The 13,586-nt window shown below is 39.5% G+C and overlaps 1 protein-coding gene across 16 annotated transcripts in view; it reads left to right on the forward strand.

The window, feature by feature from the left end:
- The window catches only part of mapk10 (mitogen-activated protein kinase 10), a 53,914-nt gene that overhangs the window by 33,973 nt on the left and 6,355 nt on the right, over positions 1 to 13,586 (forward strand). For 5 of the 16 annotated variants that reach the window (XM_033646726.2, XM_033646718.2, XM_078162348.1 and 2 more), the window contains exons 9-13: positions 4,033 to 4,215; positions 7,184 to 7,308; positions 8,123 to 8,149; positions 10,622 to 10,685; positions 10,845 to 10,922. In XM_033646726.2, the coding sequence (XP_033502617.1) occupies positions 4,033 to 4,215; positions 7,184 to 7,308; positions 8,123 to 8,149; positions 10,622 to 10,685; positions 10,845 to 10,922 (477 nt within the window). Of the gene's footprint in view, positions 1 to 2,985; positions 3,058 to 4,032; positions 4,216 to 7,183; positions 7,309 to 8,122; positions 8,150 to 10,621; positions 10,686 to 10,844; positions 10,953 to 13,586 lie in introns of all 16 variants that reach the window. The other 11 variants (XM_078162346.1, XM_033646720.2, XM_078162350.1 and 8 more) reach the window with 5 other exon arrangements.

A 13,586-nucleotide genomic window follows, 5' to 3' on the forward strand; every position in this document is an offset into this window, starting at 1 on the left:
GATGATGTCAGGTAGTAAAATGACGGTTTGTATATTAATTACTCACCTCGTGTTACTTTGAATTTGTGAAGGAAATTTTTCTCACATGCCTCCAGTGAACGAAAAATCCAAAACAGAGAAAGTCCTTGTTGAATTTAAGTCATACCACAACTATTTCAAAACATCCATTTACAAACTCTCACACAATTCGTATAATCTAAGTCTCATTTATCTAGTCAAATGCTCAGTACCTCCCAAACAGACAGCTCTTTGCAATGGGGAACTGAACTGAAAATGAAACTTATCGATGCTCTCTTCAAAGCCAGACTCCACTGACAAAAACAGTAAATTTACTTGCTGAACACCGGAGCTGCTGGTCTTCTGCCTTGATCAGTTAGAGGGTTTGTTCAGATTCACCAAAGTCACACAATAACACAAAAATACTAACTGATCGAGGCGAATGTGGACCAGCAGCTCCCGTGTTCAGCGAGGTAAAATTACTGTTTTTGTCAATGGAGCCTGGCCTTGAAGAGAGCATAGATCAAGTTTCCATTTCTGTTCAGTTCCCCATTGGAAAGAGCTGCCTGTTTGTGAAGTACTGAGCATATGACTGGATAAATGAGACTTAGATTAACCTGCATGGGTTGTTGTGAGACTTTGTAAACAGATATGTGAATATAGTTTTGCTGTTGTTAAACATGTACCCCAATAACTTCAGCTAATCAAGAATTTCCTCCTTTTCGGAGCTTTGCTCACGGAAGGAATGCAAGAAAAACAAAGTTTTCTTCATAAATTCAATGTAACACTAAATGAGTAATAGATACACAAATGGTTATTTGGGGGGTGAAGTATTCCTTTAGATGACTTTAGTATTTTCATTGCATTTGTTGACAATAACTTTAACATAACCAATCGCCGGCATCATCTTTTACAATGATACATTTACTGTAAGTTGTTTAGAGGCAGATAAGCAGTGTGTCTGCAGGTGCTTTTGTCGAACACTGTGGTCTCCACATCCCTGAACATGCAGTCCCTGAAAGATTAATGCTCTGGAGAACTAGAAAACCCCTGCAGTGAGCACTGCAATATCTCTCCCCTTCTGTCTCTGCTCTCACAAAGACCCGAGATTCTTACCACCCTAACACTCCATCCTTTCTTACTGTAGATCAATGAACTGTAGTCATGCACACTTTTGTTAATCTTCTGCTTATAGATGAGTTCTGGACTGGTACGCTGTCACTGCTAATGTTAATTTACTTCATAGACTTTTCGACCAGAGGTATTGACCTGGCTAAAGTTATCTGCACCTTTCTGAGTGTCTGTCAGACGATGATATAGGAGAGCAGTCTGTCTACACAGGTCACAGCACAGTGAGCCTCAGGGTGACTGGGTGTTCGATGGCCATTTAGCACAAGAGCGTATTAAATAAGTGGTTATGAAGTGATGGCAAGGGAACTGAAGTTGTACTTGTTTGTGGCTTACATGTCGCATAAATAAAGACAAGTAATAACTGGTAAAATACTATGCAATAAAATTTAATACATATTGTTATGTTGCAGAAGAAGCACTGTGTTACTTAATTTTAGGAACTCCTAAACATTTAGAACAACTTTAGCTTCAGTAACATGGCATACTTCTGTGTGAAATGGCACATGTGAAGCAGAACATGGGTTTAATTATGAGATGGGTTTAAATCAAATACTACACATTTGATTGAATCACTTAAAAGCAGGCATGGCCTAGTGAATACAGCACAATGGGGCTGCAGAGGACTGTTGGCCTCCACACTAACCTCCCTCATCCGCACTGTTAGGTGGACATAAAATTAATTAGACCTGTAAACAGAAATGTAAATAAAGCTTTTGCCAGCTGAAATCCAAACACACACCTTTTACTAGGTTACTGCCCTGCTTGCTAGCATAGGGATATAACTGTTTTTAAATCTGGCAAAAAAGAAAGAAAGAAAGAAAAAAGATTAAGGGAGCAGTGTGTAGGATTCATAGGATTTAGTGGCATCTAGTGGTGAGGAGTGCAGATTGCAACCAGCTGAAACCTTTGTCTCCCGGGTGGGATTCCTTCAGTGTTAGTCATCATCGTTTTTTTTTTTTACCAGGAGAGGTTTCTCCTCTCCAAAGCAAACAGACCACGTGATTAAAATAGGTAAAAACACTGAACAAAGCAGTTTAATGTTACAAATCAGTTTTTATCTTAAGCTGTTCCTCTCGTTACTCACTAATGTGTGCTCACCTTTTTTCTCTGATAATTTAAGATTCAGATGTTCAGGAGGTTTTTACCAGCAGCTGAATTATCTGCAAAGCTCTCCTTCTCTCCATAACAATGGACCCAGAGATTTAAATGGGTAAAAGTACTGAATAAAGCAGTTTCACATCACAGATCAGTGTTTCTCCAATGCAGCTTGCCTATCTATGGTGGCTGTTGCAAAAACCCCAAAATGCAAAAATCCGAATATGTAAATGGCCCTATCTCGTGCCATTGTTTGATATATTTGTTTTGGGCTTCTGTAAAAACATGGTGGTGCAACATGGCAGACTTATTATGTCATATATTATTTCTGCCAATACATCCCCCCAAATCCTACACACCGGACCTTTATAGTAATAATAAATAACCCTAAACCCATGCATAGGGACAATAAAGGAAGCAACAAATCTCACATATTGGGACCCTACTCTTTTCCCATTGGCTCTCACACCTCAGACCTGGTCCTCAAAATCCAATTTGATGGGACACATTTTTGTAACTCCCAATGAGTTCAAGATGAGTCATCAAACATTTTTACAGGAAAAGAAAAGAGAGGGATTTTGACACATATTTAGCCAATGAATAATAAAGCATACTGGATTAGAACTTCAAAAATACATTTATATGTTTACGTATGTGTAAGACATTTAGGAAGTAGAAGTGTCAAATGATTATTGATAGATGATGGTAATGCATGCGTGTGTGTGTTTGTATGCTTGTGCATGTACCTGTGTGTGACCCCAGTGGACATGTGGTCAATCGGCTGCATCTTTGGAGAGGTGATAAGAGGGACAGTGCTGTTCCCTGGGACTGACCGTATCCTTCTGACCTCTCGTTTCAAATGTAAACCTGAATATCATAGAAACCTTCAACATTTTTCTTGCGTGCGGTTGCATTCAGGTGCATGATGCACTGCTTCAAGACACAAATAACTCCAAAGCTCCACAGTGGAGCATCATGCTTTTCTGACACTGTGGAAAAAAAACCTCTAGCTGTCGGAGGGAATCCAACAACTTGCTAAAGAGCCATGGATAAGAACCTTAGCAGATGAAAAAAAAATGCCTCTCTGAGCACCGGGTGGATCATGGCCAATGTGCAATGGAGACAAAAAGGAGGTGGAAGTGTGCGGCGTTCCAGCAAGATGAAGTAATGGGGATCTCTGGTGGCCCTGGCAGCTAACTGCCTCAACTGGCACCATCTGTGAGAACACAGGGATGGGAGGGGGTCATTCGGAGTGTGTGGACGGGCAACACAGGAAGTATTTGTTGCCAACGAGGAGGGGAAACACAAGCTGACACACCCTACAACTGTGTTTGCACACACAAACACAACCACATGCTACAAGCTCAGCAATGTAAATCAGATACACAGTAGGTATTTCATATATTTTAAGCAAATGTTAAAGCATAAAGATAATCACATGGGATCACTGGAGATTTATTTGAGTTCCAGGAAGCCAAAAGCAGTGAAAGTAATAGAAGGGATGAAATATTGATTGGCTGCGTATTGAGGCCCGTAATTCTCAAAATTTCTCATGGATGCTTCTTTTGGGGTGAGATCATTGTATCTTTGCTGATGATACTCTGTCTTACAGGCCCAGTTATTTATTTATTTATTTTTAATTTTTTTTGGTCTCACAACCCTCATTATCATTACTCCAACCTTTTCTGAGTAAATCAAAAGTTAACCATTTTTCACTTGTCTTGGGAGTAGTACCTGAATGGACACTGAGGTGTAAAGGATGCTACATATTCCATGTGTGTTTCCCTTAATCCTGACCCACCACACCAGACATCGACCAGTGGAACAAGGTGATTGAGCAGCTGGGCACACCCTCACCAGAGTTCATGAAGAAGTTGCAGCCCACAGTGAGGAATTACGTCGAGAACCGGCCAAAGTACGCAGGTCTCACCTTTCCCAAGCTCTTCCCCGACTGCCTTTTCCCTGCTGACTCTGAGCACAACAAACTCAAAGGTGAGGAACTGAACTGAACTGTACTGTTGACCGATTATTTGATTTTGGTACCTTTGCATGTGTGGTGTGATTCTGTAATGTACAACTTTGGATCCCACAAAAACGTGATAACCTACGTGTGTCAGATTTCTTATGATGCCAACTTCTTTGTTAACTACAAAAGCCCTGAAACTTAAGGTCTAAGTAATTTAAGTTTATCTCCCATGTAGGACATTATAACATACAAGATAATCATGTGAGAGATAAAGTTTTGTTGGACCAGGGCAACCATAAATGTTTTTAAAACTTACACCTGGCATGAGTACTGGCAATGCGTAAAATCAGTGGCTGCTATGATGAAATATGATGTCTGTCCATTAAATGTTTCAATAAATTACAGGCTTGACTACCTCTGCTTTATAACACCTGTGCACACTCTGACAGGAAATGTTCCGTTGCTGTGTGTTGTTGCATTGTCATTCATGCGGTACCATCAGATTCACATTTATTGTTCGAGTGATATGTTTCATTCTGTCTGACCATTAGATGGATTGCCATGAAACCTGTGACAGACATCCATGTCCCCCTCAGGATGAATTGTAATTACCATGGTGGTACTTCAATTTTTCGCTTAGCACATCAGGTCATCAAGTCAAAATTGTAATTTGTCCAACACTTTGGTTTATACCTGCAAAACTAATGACATTCCATCAGCCTCAGCTGTAATTTTCGTTTAGTGCTAATTAGCAAACATTAGCATGCTAACACTACAAGATGGTGAACGTGGTAAACATCACACCTGCTAAAAATCTTGTTAGCAATTAGCTCAAAGTAGCACAGCTAGAGTTGCTGTACACTCTTAGTCGTGTTTAATTTATAGATTGGGAATAAAACTTTTATTCTGGTCAATTTATACCTCAAAAACTTTTATCTTAAATTTTTCATTTGGGCCTCAACATTAAATACATTTTTTAAACCCCATTCTTCGCACCTCTGTGAATACATCTATTATTATGCAGAGGTTTAACCAAGACATCATATCTTTCTTCATTCTCAGCTGAGATGTGCAATCTCTCTTCACAGTATTTTTAAGTGGAAATTCCCTCCATTGAGATACAGCAAAATATGCTTTTTCTGTTGCCCTGCTCCTACATCAGAGCTCCTGTCTGGTAAAATCCTCATGAATCACTTTTGTATTCTAGCTGCTCCCTGCTGGAGTGACAGTGTTAAAGGAAATGCACCTAGAGAGAACGTGTGGGAGGGTGTTAGACCGGGTTGAAGTGCTGCTGTTTTGTATGTTTTGTACTGTCACAGGTAGGAACTGAGGCAGACATCCTTTGGGCTTTGGTTATGTTGAACTGTGGGAGGAAGAGACAGACAGACAGCATGTGGGAAAGAGAAAAGAAAGACAGATAAGGAAAAGGTGGAAGGAGAGCGATAGAGGAGTCATTTTACAGATTTACCATCCTTTTGTTATTGACGTGTTGATGCCGAGGCAAAATGCAGCGGGTGCACCCGGCTCATCTGTCTTCCCCTGTTCAGTTTCTTCAGCCCTTTGCTGCTGTAGAGCTATTTATAATAGGGTCAGTGTGAGTAGGAGAGGAATGGTGTGTAGTTTAAGGGTTCTCGATTTCAGATCAGTCCAAGAAGGCCTGAGGGTAGAGAGACTGAGCGATTGAGTGACTGCTGATGCTGATGGCATTTTTGTATATTGAGAAGAGGAATGTTTTTTAAAATACAGTTATTGTACATAGTGATGCCTTTAACACTACATTTAGACACCAGTTGGAGCAGATAATTTCTTAGATTTCATACATTATACTAGTCTGTAACAAAAAGATCAGGACCATGGATGTAGAAAGAGAACTGAATATAGCGTTGGAGGCAGGACTCTGTTCATTCCTATTAAAAGTTACTCAGTGGAACGTGAAGCCAAAAAAGCTCTCTTTCCGTGGTATAAAATTACCCTGATGTTCTGCATCATGGGGCCCATAGAACAAGCATACTGGAGACTTTTGGCAGCTGTGAACAGGCAGCTTCTGGTTTAGCACTTCACTAACTTGAATGGGGATAAAACAATTCAATCTTGCGGCTCTTCTAGGCTTCCCAAATCGGTCATTTCACGGGGTTGTAAAGCTCCAAAAAATGTATCCATTGAATTACAGATGTCTCTTTCACAATATGAGACAGTGGGAAAAAGTCTTTTTGGGCCCCATGGCATCAGGTGAGAGACATTCAGTGGTGGATCTTCCTATAGGTGACACAGCCAGCTGTATAGGGCACTTCCTGTGTGGTCTCCATTTTTTTTTTTAATGTCAAACTTATAAGGGAAAATTATCCAAAGATCTTATGCTAACATTCAGTCTGTAGTAGGGTTACCACATCAAGTCCTGGCAATGCAGTTTACCTTAATGTGTTCATTAGATGATGGGTATAGTGGAGTGTATGTGGAGGGCATAAGAGTGTCGATTTCTCATTAGCTCTTGTTCCTGTTTGTAATAAATACCATAGGTATAAATTATAATGTTTTAATTTTTTTTTTATAATGTTGAGAGGTAAAGGGAGTTGAAGCTGAATTTGCTAGCTGCCGCACTGCATACGTATATGGGACAAGCCAGAAACTTGAATTTTAATTAGATAAAAAAGGCAGCGATATCTGGGTGGTTGATAAAGTGTTATCTGTCCTACATTATCAATTCTTAAAAAAATTGTCCAAATGCTCTTTTCCAGAGCTCTCTTTCTGTAAAGATGGTGAGTATATTTGCTAATCCACATGTGATTGAGGCTTTGTGAGATCCTGGTTTCCTTTGAAAAGCTGCTGTTGTTAATTATTCTCTTTAATCCCTGACATTTCTCTCTCTTCTCTCTTTTTTCCTCCCTTTCTGCCTTGTTGTGTTCCAATTTCCTTTTGGCACATTAATAGAATAGAGGAAAATTTCCTGGCCTTATGATCTCAGACATGTTTTTTTTCTTCTTCTCCAAACCACAGCTAGCCAAGCCAGAGACCTGCTGTCTAAGATGCTGATCATCGACCCTGCTAAACGGATATCGGTGGATGAAGCCTTACAGCACCCCTACATCAACGTGTGGTATGATCCAGCTGAGGTGGAGGCGGTGAGTAGGCCTTTGGCAGAGCTGTATATTGATTACCATCCCGAGCTCAATCCTATCCCCTCTGTCTTTGATTGATCAGCACTGTTTACTTTGTATTTGGCATATAAAAATAATAGTGATTCCCCTCATTTTATTTTGATTTACAACCCCAATAATACATATTAAACTACAGTATGTTTTGTATCAGTGATAATTGCTGCATCAGTGCATTTATGATTGTGTTTAAAATTTTTAGTTCACATCTCATTTTCATTTTTCTCTCACTTTTGGTTTCATTCTTTATATCCGAACTTTTATAGTTTTATGTTCAGTAAAAACAACCCCAAATTATCCTCGTCAGATAACATAGTGCATTTTCGTGCTATTCATGAAAGAGCGACTTAGTGCATTGTTCTGTTTGGTAGCGTAAGAGTGGTGGTGATTCTGGTTTATTTGGTGAAGTCTAATTTCTTCATCAGTGCCTCATTAGTATGAGGTGACAGTGAGATTGGGAAAAAGCCATCTGCAGCTCGATAAAGCCTGCACAGATACCACTTCTACTTGCAGCAATACACTAATGAATGCATGACCAGGTGATGAATTTTAGCGTTTGATATCTTGTTGGTTGTAAAGACACCACACGACACGACACACCTCCATTGTAGTTCATTTTTAGAGGATTCCATGACTTGTCTGAGCTGTGTAGTTGTTGATGGTTTTTATTGATGATATTGTTGTTAGAGCTGATGTGGTGTGTATGATATGGCTGTGAATGGCATTTCAACACGTTTTCTGCTGTTTTCCCTTTCTCTAATGTCATCTCATGCTGATGAAGGCCAGAGATCTCATCCAAATATCCATGGTAAATAACAACCGCCCTACATCAAAGAAAATGATTCAATGGGACTTTTGTTTGCAAAGAGTGAAGATTAAAGGAGACATATTTGGTTCAGCACTGTCAGTCATTAAAGCTACAGTTGGTAACTTATGAAAATAATTTTGTGTCATATTTGCTGAAACTGTCTCTATATTCTGAAAGAAGAACATAAGACAGATAGTCTGTGAAAAAATCATGTCCCTCCTCTTCTTAGTGTCTTTAATGGCATTGCTAGAGTCTACCACGACCCACTGTCAACAACCAATCAGAGCCAAATAGTCTCTAACACAGCTGTCAATCTTATCAGTCACTGCTTGTGAACTTTAGTCGAACTGTCAAACTAGGCAGCACTGATCAAATATGAATCAACATTCTGTGACAGCATTGTCTATTTCTCTCCTCAAATGTTATCAGAAACATAGTTTAGTGTACTGTTTATCTGTAAAATGAGAACATTTGTAGCCTGGCCACCATGTGGGATACAGTTAAACGAAGTACCCACTGACAGGACCAACTTTCTCATTTGACAGCTAAACAGTACACTGAAATATGTTTCTGAAGACATTTGAGGTGAGAAATAGGCAAGGCAGTATCAGAACCTCGATTCATATTTTAGCACTGCCTATAGTTTGACCGCAGCTCATGGTGCGATTGATATGATTGACAGCTGTGTTAGAGACTCCTCAGCTCTGATTGATTATTGCTGACTGTGCAGTGGTCTGATTCTAGCAAATGCCAGGGGGCAATAGGAGGGGAGGAGGGACGTGGTGTTTTTTTTTCTTTTTCGTGTACTTCTTTCAGCATATAGTGACAGTTTTATCAAATATGACATAACGTTATTTTCATAAAAGTTACCAGCCATAGCTTTAAAGGAGACATGTTTGGTTCACAACTGTCAATCATTAAAGCTACAGTTTGTAATGTTTATGAAAATAACTTTGTGTCATGCTTGCTGAATCTGTCACTATATTCTGAAAGAAGTACATGAGACAGATAGTCTGTGAAAAAATTATTTCCCTCCTCGTCCTGCCTCTAATTTGCCATGGCACGCCAGAAACCACCAATCAGAGCTGAGGGGCAGCTGTCAATCATGTCAGTCACTTCTTGTGAACTGCTGTCAAACTGCCAACTGCCAGTGCTGGTCAAATATGAATCTAGATTCTGTTACTGCATTGCCTATCTCTCACCTCAAATGTTTTCAGAAACATATTTTAGTGTACTGTTTGGCTGTAAAATGAAAATGTTTGCGATCTGGCCGCCATGTTGGAAACAGGTAACTGGAGTACCAAACACCACCCATCAGTCGGACTAACCTTATCATTTTACAGCTAAACAGTACACTAAAATATGTTTCTGAAAACATCTGAGGTGAGAAATAGGCAATACAGTAACAGAGTCTTGATTTGTATTTGATCAGTGCTACCTAGTTTGACAGTTTAACCGCAGTTCACAAGCAGTGATTGAGGTGATTGACAGTTCACATACAGTAAGGCCATTTGAAATGCTACAATACAATAGAGTAACCAGAAGAATATATTTTTTTTTGATGGATTATCTGTCTCATTTAGTGCTGTGTAAATATATGGACAGTTTCAGCAAATATGACAAAAGTTGTTTTTTTTTTTTATAGAAGTTACTAACTACAGCTTTAATCATGATAAGCATAATTATAACACACACTTGTACACACTCTGCATATTTTGATGAATCTTTGTATGAGGGAGAACCTCTCCCTTCTGTCTTGCTGTAGCTGCTGAAGCAGACATGTAAGTGTCCCTCCAAGGTCACAGCAGAGAGGTTTATGGGTGGTCCTGTCACTTGCAGTGAGATTATGGTGTCAGAGTCTGGGGCAGGATCAGGAGGGTTGACTGAGTGCCAGACAGCATATTTGTGTCCTGTTAGATAAAATGACAGTCCTATGGCAGAAGGACATCTCAGCTGGACAACCCACTGGATTTGTTCTTATCTCACTGTCTGTCAGTTGTTTAAGCCTGATTACTTTGTAATATTTTGATATATGTGTGTGTGGAGACAATGTATTGATATTTAAACTGTAAATCAATCATCATTTTATGTGAGTACGACTAAACAAAGCTGTTTATTTTCCTTCATTCACATTATTTATTTTCATCATAATCCACATGTGCCTATTTTGTATCCCAGCATGTCTTTGTGTACATACAGTACATGTTAAAGTGTCAAATTGATAGTCAGATGCGTTTGTCATGTTCAGATATTTTTTTTTTCATCCCCATATTTGTATTTATTTGTCCACAATTTCATGTTGCTGAATTAACATAAACTTATTGAAGACATTTTTGTATGGATATTTTTCACCTGGAGGTATCCAGTGATATCAGCCATTGATTGACTGATTTGATTTAATGTGAAATTAACCTTGTTCACTGGGTTGTTAACTAAATTGTTACCAAAATGTTTGTACTTCGTTTTGTTTAGCCTCCACCTCAGATCTACGACAAGCAGCTGGATGAAAGAGAACACTCCATTGATGAATGGAAAGGTGAGAATTACTTTTTAAACCTCTAAATAAATACTATATGTTGACAGGAAATCACCAAAAGTGATAATGTCCGACGAACGGTAGGTCCAGTATTTATGTGTATATTTGTATCACTTTGCATTTTTCAATGACTTCTCCACTAACTTTGCTCCTCGGCAGAACTAATTTACAAAGAGGTGATGAATTTTGAGGAGAGAACGAAGAATGGCGTTGTGAAGGGACAGCCTTCACCTTCAGGTACTCTCAGTGCATAACCCTAATCGCTCTGTAAGTGAATTTACTATAACCTTACTGGAGTTTACTTGTAAATAGAGAACCCCATCGTGTTGTTGACCATGTGTCCCTGTCTTTTGCATCTCCTGTTTTTAAAGCTAAATGTTGTTTAGTGTTTGTGCCCAGTGTATAGAAATCGTATTGATGGACACCTAATATGTAATTGTTAAGACTGCCTCTGAATATATTGAATAGCAGATGGTGTGTGCACTTAAAGGAGTGTGTATGTGTGTGTGTATGACATGTCATGACTTAAGATTTGGGTCCTTTTGGGGTCCATCACAGGACAGTTCACTCCTCAGCTGCAGCTGACATCTCACACTGTTCTATTGTCTGCAAAGGATCTCAAAGCACAGTGAGTGCTGCTTTCATAGTTTGCCACAGAGAGGCAGTATGGAGTCATATTAGCAGATTGACCAGACCACCCAGACTTCACTGCAGAAATAGCTTTTTGTGAGGTTAAGACAACAGCCATTCCGAAATTAACATAGCATGTGTGGTTGCATCCATTTCTTCTCCTCCTCTTTGCTCTGTTTCTCACAAAATAATGATTAAAGGGACAGTTCACCCAAAAAATGGAAAATACATATTTTTGATCTTGTATCTGTAGTGCTGTTTATCAGTCTAGATTGTTTTGGTGTGAGTTGCTGAGTGTTGAAGATATTGACCGTAGAGGTGTCTGCCTTCTCTCCAGTATAATGGAACTAGATGGCACTTGGCATGTGGTGCTCAAAGCGCCAAAAAATATGTTTGAAAAACTCAACAGAGATGTCTCTTTCCAGAAATCATGACCAGTTATTCAAAATTATCTACAGATCTTGTGAGCAGTTTCATGTAGGAACTATTTTCTCTCAACTGAACTACACCTGCCAATGGTATCACGGCACAGATGGAGGCATGCATCTACTGCTAGCTCACCTAGCACCACTGAGCTAGCTAATGTTACAGCTCAGCCAAGAGGGATGCCATCAATGTCTCAATTTAGCACTAGCACATGCCTCTCGTCCATGAGTAGATGCACCTTTCCCTCTGCGCAATGATACTCTTGGCATGTGGAGTTTGGTAGAAAGAATATTTCCTACGTGAAAATACAGTACTTACAACAAGGTCTGTGGATTATGTTGAATATCAGGGTCATGATTTCTGGAAAGAGACATTGCCATTGAGTTTTTCAAATGTATTTTTTTCTGGCACTTCAAGCACCACAAGGAGAGTTTTTGGGGTGAACTGCCCCTTTAAGCAGAAGGGCTGGTGTCTGATGCTGAGTGTAGCAGACTCAGTGCAGTGTAGGAGCTGCAGACAGCAGTGTTTTACCGCAGCAGTAAAACAGAAGAGCTTAGCACACACATGATGCCTGAGTCAGACCCATCTTTCTGTGCTACTAAGTGTGTGATGGAGAGTTTAACATCTTTAAAGCTATATTATTATTTGTATAGATGTTACCATCCCAGCACTATCATATTTGTTTGTGCCATACTTTGTATTTTTATTATTATTAACACATTAACTATCATTCCTAGACTGCAAAGATGAAAAGGAGTTCACTGAGTGCATAGGGCGGCTCTACAGTACAAGATTGAGAAATGGTTGAGACCTAATTAACGGTGCCAAGGCAGCACACAAGAGTTATAATCTCACAACACAACCTTGGCCAGCATTTCTCCCAAGATTAGCCTTAATTAATTTATGATGTAAAAGCCTCATTAATTACCCATTTCCATAATCTGTCTCACTACTACCAGTTTGGTTCATGCTCAAGTCATCTTTCAAGATTTAAACGTATACTGCGCCCACATGGTGACTTTTAACAGATATTTCTGATGTATTTACTGTAAGTAAACTTACAAGTGAAGTGACTGCTGGAATTAATGCCAGCCATTAATCCTGCTTTGTTCTCCGTTTTATTTTGGGTCAGCTGAAGTGCCCACCAGTCTCCATTAAGCAATTACCTCCCACAGGGAACAGACACAAGCAGCAGATTTACAGTTTGCCTGCACTGTACATGTCTTCTGTAGAAATTAGGGGAATGCTGGTACAGTGTGCTTGAAAATAAAAGTAGTTGTTCTTCATATTGGCAACACCCATATATTCTCATCCTTTTTAATCAGGCTTTCGACTCCCATGGTAACAGCAGACTGCCTATATTTATATGGATTTGCTCATAAAGTTATCAAAGACAGCAAAATCCACTCACTGAGAAGTTAATGAAAGTGATGTACAAACCCACAGAGGTTGAGCTGTTTGGTTGTTCGACTTCTTTTTGAAAATGAAGATTAATGCCCCTGTCTCCTAAGGTTTACCTCCAGATCCAACATCGCAGAGATGTTTACCCTTTTTATGCCTCTGTGCTTGCGACAGCCATGGCTGGAGGCATTATGTTTTTGGATTCTCTGTTCAACTGTCTATACGTCCATCTATCTGTCCGTCTGCCTGTCCCATTCTAATGAATGCAGTATCTCAAGAAGGCTTTAAAGGAATTTCCTCAAATTTGGCACGAACGTCAACTTGCACTTAACAATGAACTGATTAGAATTTGGTGGTCAAACGTTAAAGATAACTGTGAAAGCAGGTTTTTGGCAATAAGTCAAGAATTCATATGATGATTATGACAAAATTTCACACAAATGT

The sequence above is a fragment of the Epinephelus lanceolatus genome, chromosome 19 (assembly GCF_041903045.1).
Source record: "Epinephelus lanceolatus isolate andai-2023 chromosome 19, ASM4190304v1, whole genome shotgun sequence".
Taxonomy (NCBI): Eukaryota; Metazoa; Chordata; class Actinopteri; order Perciformes; family Serranidae; genus Epinephelus; species Epinephelus lanceolatus.